General features: G+C 42.8%; 1 protein-coding gene across 1 annotated transcript; it reads left to right on the top strand.

Moving 5' to 3' along the window:
- The first annotated feature begins 2,069 nt into the window (after window positions 1-2,069).
- Window positions 2,070-4,889, top strand: ier5l (immediate early response 5-like). The gene has a single exon (XM_023397928.2). It carries the CDS (start codon window positions 2,070-2,072, stop codon window positions 3,123-3,125), a length of 1,056 nt encoding a protein of 351 aa, XP_023253696.2. The 3' UTR covers window positions 3,126-4,889.
- Window positions 4,890-5,173: the final 284 nt, after the last annotated feature.

Below are 5,173 nucleotides of genomic sequence, written 5' to 3'. Positions count from 1 at the left end.
GGCTGTCTGCGATAGACCGACACACCTGTCAATCATGCAAATGTCTCCAAAGTGTACGTCTCTCTCAAGCTCAAACTAATACAGTGATAATGATGCTAATTGATGCGTATCGAAAAACTGGTACAAGAGTCAGAGATTCATCTTCCACACCACACAACTCAAATTCACCATTCATGAAACTCTGAAAATAAATAATAAAAAATGTCAGTCAGTCTCCTGCTACCTCCAGACTCCAGCTACCAGTCTGACAGAAATGTGGGAACAACCCTGTAAAATGATGCATAACATCTGTCCTCAAAACCTGCAACTGTGTCATAAAATCTGAATCATAAACCTTTCAGATTATTTAAGAGGATAACTTGTGTGCTGATTGTTCAGTTATTGAAGGAAGCATCAGCAGCTAATGTTACTCCTCATGGATCATGAAGCCATGTCCTGTTTTCTTTATAGGGACATGCAGTATGCAGATACTGAATAGGCCTGTACCAACCTCAGGGGGATAACAAGTGAGGTAAAACAGTACAAAGTTCTCCAGTGGTGATGAAATGAGGCAGAACAGTTTGAGGCTGTGAAAACAATCAGCTGAAAGATGCTGAGAGGCTCCACAGAGCAGAGGCGGTGACAGGTCTCACTGAGAGTGACCCCTACAGTACGAGTGACACACGACACCAGACGTCCTGATAGTTGATTTCAGGACAGAGGTTCAGAGTGTGATGCTTTGCAGGCGGAGATGATTTTGGATCTGGTGTCTCGTGGCTCTGTATCCTCCTGCATCAGTGTTCAGCCATGATGGTGTCCGCTCCTCTGCATTCACTGCATCTTCTCCCGTCATGAAAATGATGCAGTTGTTTGTCCATGTTTTGACATGTCTCTGATATTTCAATATGAATTGAACTCTGTGAACTAATCAGTTTTTAATTTGAAATCAATTTCATAGGAACGTTGTCTTTGGTAAAATGTAGCTCCAGTGGAAATTGATGACAGTGAAGTATGTGGATTATCCAGAGAAGCACTTTCACTTTTTGATTTTTTAAATGTCATTTTTCAATGTTGTGAGCCCCACAAATGAAATTCCACTCACCTTTGGGTGGAGGCAGAAATCTCACTGCCTAAAAAACCTCTCAAAACCTGGACATATTAAAACATGAAACCAAAGAAGCGTGGCTAAATACAACTAGAGGTAAGTGAGGTACGTTTTTTGTGTAATTTGGAAAATCCTTTGAATAAACTGCTTTATCTAAAAACCCTAGTGCTTCCTTTTACTGGAAACACAAAGTTTGTAACAGTCTCTTGTAATTTGGAGCTAATGTCGCAGACAGTTGAGAGAACAACCGATCCCTCATGTCCCTTACTGTGACTGATATCCATCTCACAGCTTCAGTCTCCTATTCTTAATATGAGTAGCATTTCATTCTCAAAATATCTTTTTTTAATTGAAAAAGTACAACTCCACTTGATGATGCTGAGCTTTTCTTTAGAGAATCATGTTGTTGTTACTGGATATTTTGCTTATACACAAATCCCATTCAAAGTTCACAGTTTTGATATGTGTCGTATTAAACACTGAAATTTAGAAGAAAATTATTTTATGCAAATCTTCCTTTTGTCTCAGGAGATATTTTTACATTTGCAATGTCTTTTTCTGTGTGTTGATTTCTTGCCATGTACTGTAGCTTGATGATACAGTTTTGGGAATAAATTAACTCCACAGTTGCTTCAGTTGTTGAAAAGGTTAAATGTAATTTTTTTTTTCACTTGGGAAACTAAAGTGAAAAATAAACTGTAATGACTTTATTTGTTGGATTTTAAAAAGTCTCAAGTGTAAGATGTAAGCCCGGGAAACTGAGTGTTGTGGAGGACAGCTGAAACATGGACCCTCCTGTTCCATCGCCTGGGTGGAATTTGAATAGAACTGAGGAACCGCCGAACGCTGATTGGTCCAGAACCAAATATTTGCAGCACGCCTGCTTGTCACTCAACAGATCTCGGGCAGATGGTTGGCTCGTGCAAAAGAGGGCGGGCCCGCTGTCTTCACTATCCTACATATTCTGGATTCAGGGCATCTGCAAATGATCGCTGGCTCTCACAGGGAGGCGAATCATTGTGTCCAATGTTTCTCCACAGATCTGACTGGAACCTTTCTCTCCGAGCAGCACGGTTCCCACCGATTCAAGCGAGAGGCGATCTTCCTCTCTCGGACAGCAGCTGATGTGGACCTGGGGAACACATTAATGATCACCAACATGGAATGCGCAGTGGACGCGCAAAGCCTGATCTCAATTTCCTTAATGAAGATCCACAACTCCAGGACGCAGAGAGGGGGAATCAAGCTGCACAAGAACCTGCTGGTCTCCTATGTGCTGAGGAACGCCAGGCAGGTCTACATCAAGGAGAAATACGCGGAGATCTACAGGATGCAGCAGTACGAGGAGGTGAGGACAGTCTGCAACGAGATCCAGGAGCTCAACCCGCTGGATCTGGACGCAGAGGACGCCGACGACGAGGAACAGGCGCGGGCTGCTTGCTGCGGCGAAGAGACGAGTCTGTGCGACTCTGCGTGCCACAGAGGCGCGGCACAGCCAGCGGTGCACGTCCGGGCAGCGAGCACTCTCCTCGGCTGCTCTCCTTTCGAGGACGGCAGCAAAGAAACGGAGCCGTCGGACTACCGGAGCTGCTGCATGGAGGCTTCCCCCGTGTCTCACTTTGACCAGTTCTCCGCAGACAACAACAGGCACTGTAACAAAACCACGGTGCTGGATTTGGACACGCATGTGGTGACCACTGTGGAGAACGGCTACCTCCACCAGGACTGCTGCTGTGACGCGCTCCAGTGCGGCCAGGGCGCGCAATCGCCGGGCAAGAAACGGAAGGTTGAGTTCGGCGGTTGCGTGTCCGACGCGGAGGAAGTATGTGATTTTACAACCGCTCGCAAAAGAGCGAAACGCGAGGACTGCTCCTACTCCAACCCGGACTACACGGACACTTCCAATATCTCCAACCTGATCTCCATCTTCGGCTCGGGGTTTTCAGGGCTGCTGAGCAGACAGGCGGACTTGGAACAGATCTGTAGCAAACAGGCCCTGGCCAGTCTTGGAGCATGGACCCGGGCGATTGTGGCATTTTGAATCAAACACTATTTGACGGGAGACCGGGACCGGTTGTAAAACCTCATCCCATAAAGTATTAGTAAACAAAACCAAATGGAGAACTGTGTGCTACTGCCAGTTCCTGTTGAGGAACATTGTTCTGAGCTTTGAGGCATGTTCCTGAATGTTAACAAAGAAACGTTCTCATACTGTTCACACATCCACAACGTTTCTGCCACCGAACACGTCATTGGAACTTTTCGTGTTGTTACAAGGTCAAAGAAGTTTCAGCAAATGTTCTGAGGAGACTTTTTAAAGGAGTTAGTCAGTGTTTCCTGACAGAATTCATGTGACATGACAGAAAGCTGTCTGAAACCTTCCAGAAACTTTACTGGAAGGTTCCACCAGATGTGACCAAGGTACATATACAGTGAGGAAACCAACAGTTTTTTTTCACGTATTACAGAATATGTATTTGTTAAAACCATAAATAGAGCATTGCTACCATCACAGCCCCGTGTGTGGGGGCAGCCGAACACAAAATAAATCAGCTTTCTTGTGACCTATATCAGATCTCATCCAACTGTCCGCTCTGAACACGTTCAGTGATTAAAAACTGAGGGACCTGGAAAAAAAAGTTGAAATCAGGCAAATGACTAATCTCTGCATTTTTGAACATTACAAATGTTCTTTATTATTAAATATTGATAGGGACATTTTATAGACCTCTGACATTGGCCAACATCAGTATCTTGTAGTCCTCCACACTACTGTAACAAAAAACACTTTCAAAATGTACATGAGCTGAAATGGTGAAGAATTACACCTGAACGCACCCTGACCTTCAACATCAACACCATGTGGTTCATTGGTGTTTTTACTGGGTGACATCGCCCCACACTTTCTTCTGATTGGAAGAAAAGCAGGTGTTTACAGCTGAAACCGGTCTCCCCCCCCTATCATGTAGAAATCAACTTTATTTTTGCAAGAAAAAGAAAAGCTATTTAAAATTGAGCAATTTAATGACAATAGTTTTGACAGGGAGAGGAAAGTGTTTGTGCCATATGTACCACGTGCAGGCTTTCCTGTTGTCACAATGTGAGAGAGGCTACATGTCTGAAAATACATTTTGGTGACTCAAATCTGATGAAATGGACTGTCATTGCCTTAAATCCGATGCGCACTACTGCTAGCTACTGTCCGAAGTGAAAGTACATAGGAAGTGACTGAATGTCTCCGCTGTCTCCTCCTCCACCTCCATTTATATATGGACCTTGCACATTCAGAGCCGTTTGTTGTCACGTGAAAAAACACGTTAAAGACCCAAGTACCTCCCAGGTGTTCACCTGGGAGGTACTTGGGTCCTAACCAGCTCATATCACACACTTTTAATTGTCTGATGTTTTGGGGCTGTTCCTGTGGTCATCACTACACCTCCACAGTCTGGGTTCTTTTGGCAGTTTGACGTCTCTTTAATCACAGTTGTTGCTCAAAGCCTTCACAGCGATTCATAATTCCAATATGTCTTGGGTTTGTGAGTTTCACTTTATTTTGTAAAAGACTGATCTTAGTCCTTTTGTTTTAAAAAGGCAAACTCATGATTTAGCCATAACCTGAGAATCCATGCATTAGCTTTATGAGCACTATGTGTACCAAAATAAAGAGAGTATTCAGCCATTCTCTACATATTTTGTTGTTATTCTTGTATTTTTGTGTTTAATAAATTGTAGCTTTCCGGGTAAAACTGTTTCAGAAAATATTTGTAAAAAATTTATAATCTTAATAAAAAACTAAAACTTTTAATTGTTGTGTTCTGTTTTTTGTTACAGGCTAATGTTGTGTGGTTCTGAAGCGTTTGACATAAGCTCAGATATGGACCTATAGTTACTGACTGACAAACAAGTGACCCTTTAGACAGGGGTTTTAAAGTGTACATAATGGCTTTATTAGTAGTTAATAAATCCATTACTAATGCTTTATGAAAATTCAGTGTCTTCCCTTTCTGTTTGGTAACAATAAAGTTTTCTTTTTAATAATACATCAGGTCTAAATGTGTTAAAGAAGTAGTTTGACGCTTTGGGAAAGAG

This window comes from Seriola lalandi, unplaced genomic scaffold (assembly GCF_002814215.2).
Source record: "Seriola lalandi dorsalis isolate HSWRI2012SDOR001 ecotype SW California unplaced genomic scaffold, Sedor1 jcf7180002054939, whole genome shotgun sequence".
NCBI classification, from domain to species: Eukaryota; Metazoa; Chordata; class Actinopteri; order Carangiformes; family Carangidae; genus Seriola; species Seriola lalandi.
This window is presented reverse-complemented; position numbering and strand designations above follow the sequence as displayed.

Bases quoted from the DNA above. Each gene is read 5' to 3' on its own strand.
- ier5l (XM_023397928.2), top strand. From the start codon at position 2,070: ATGATCGCTGGCTCTCACAGGGAGGCGAATCATTGTGTCCAATGTTTC.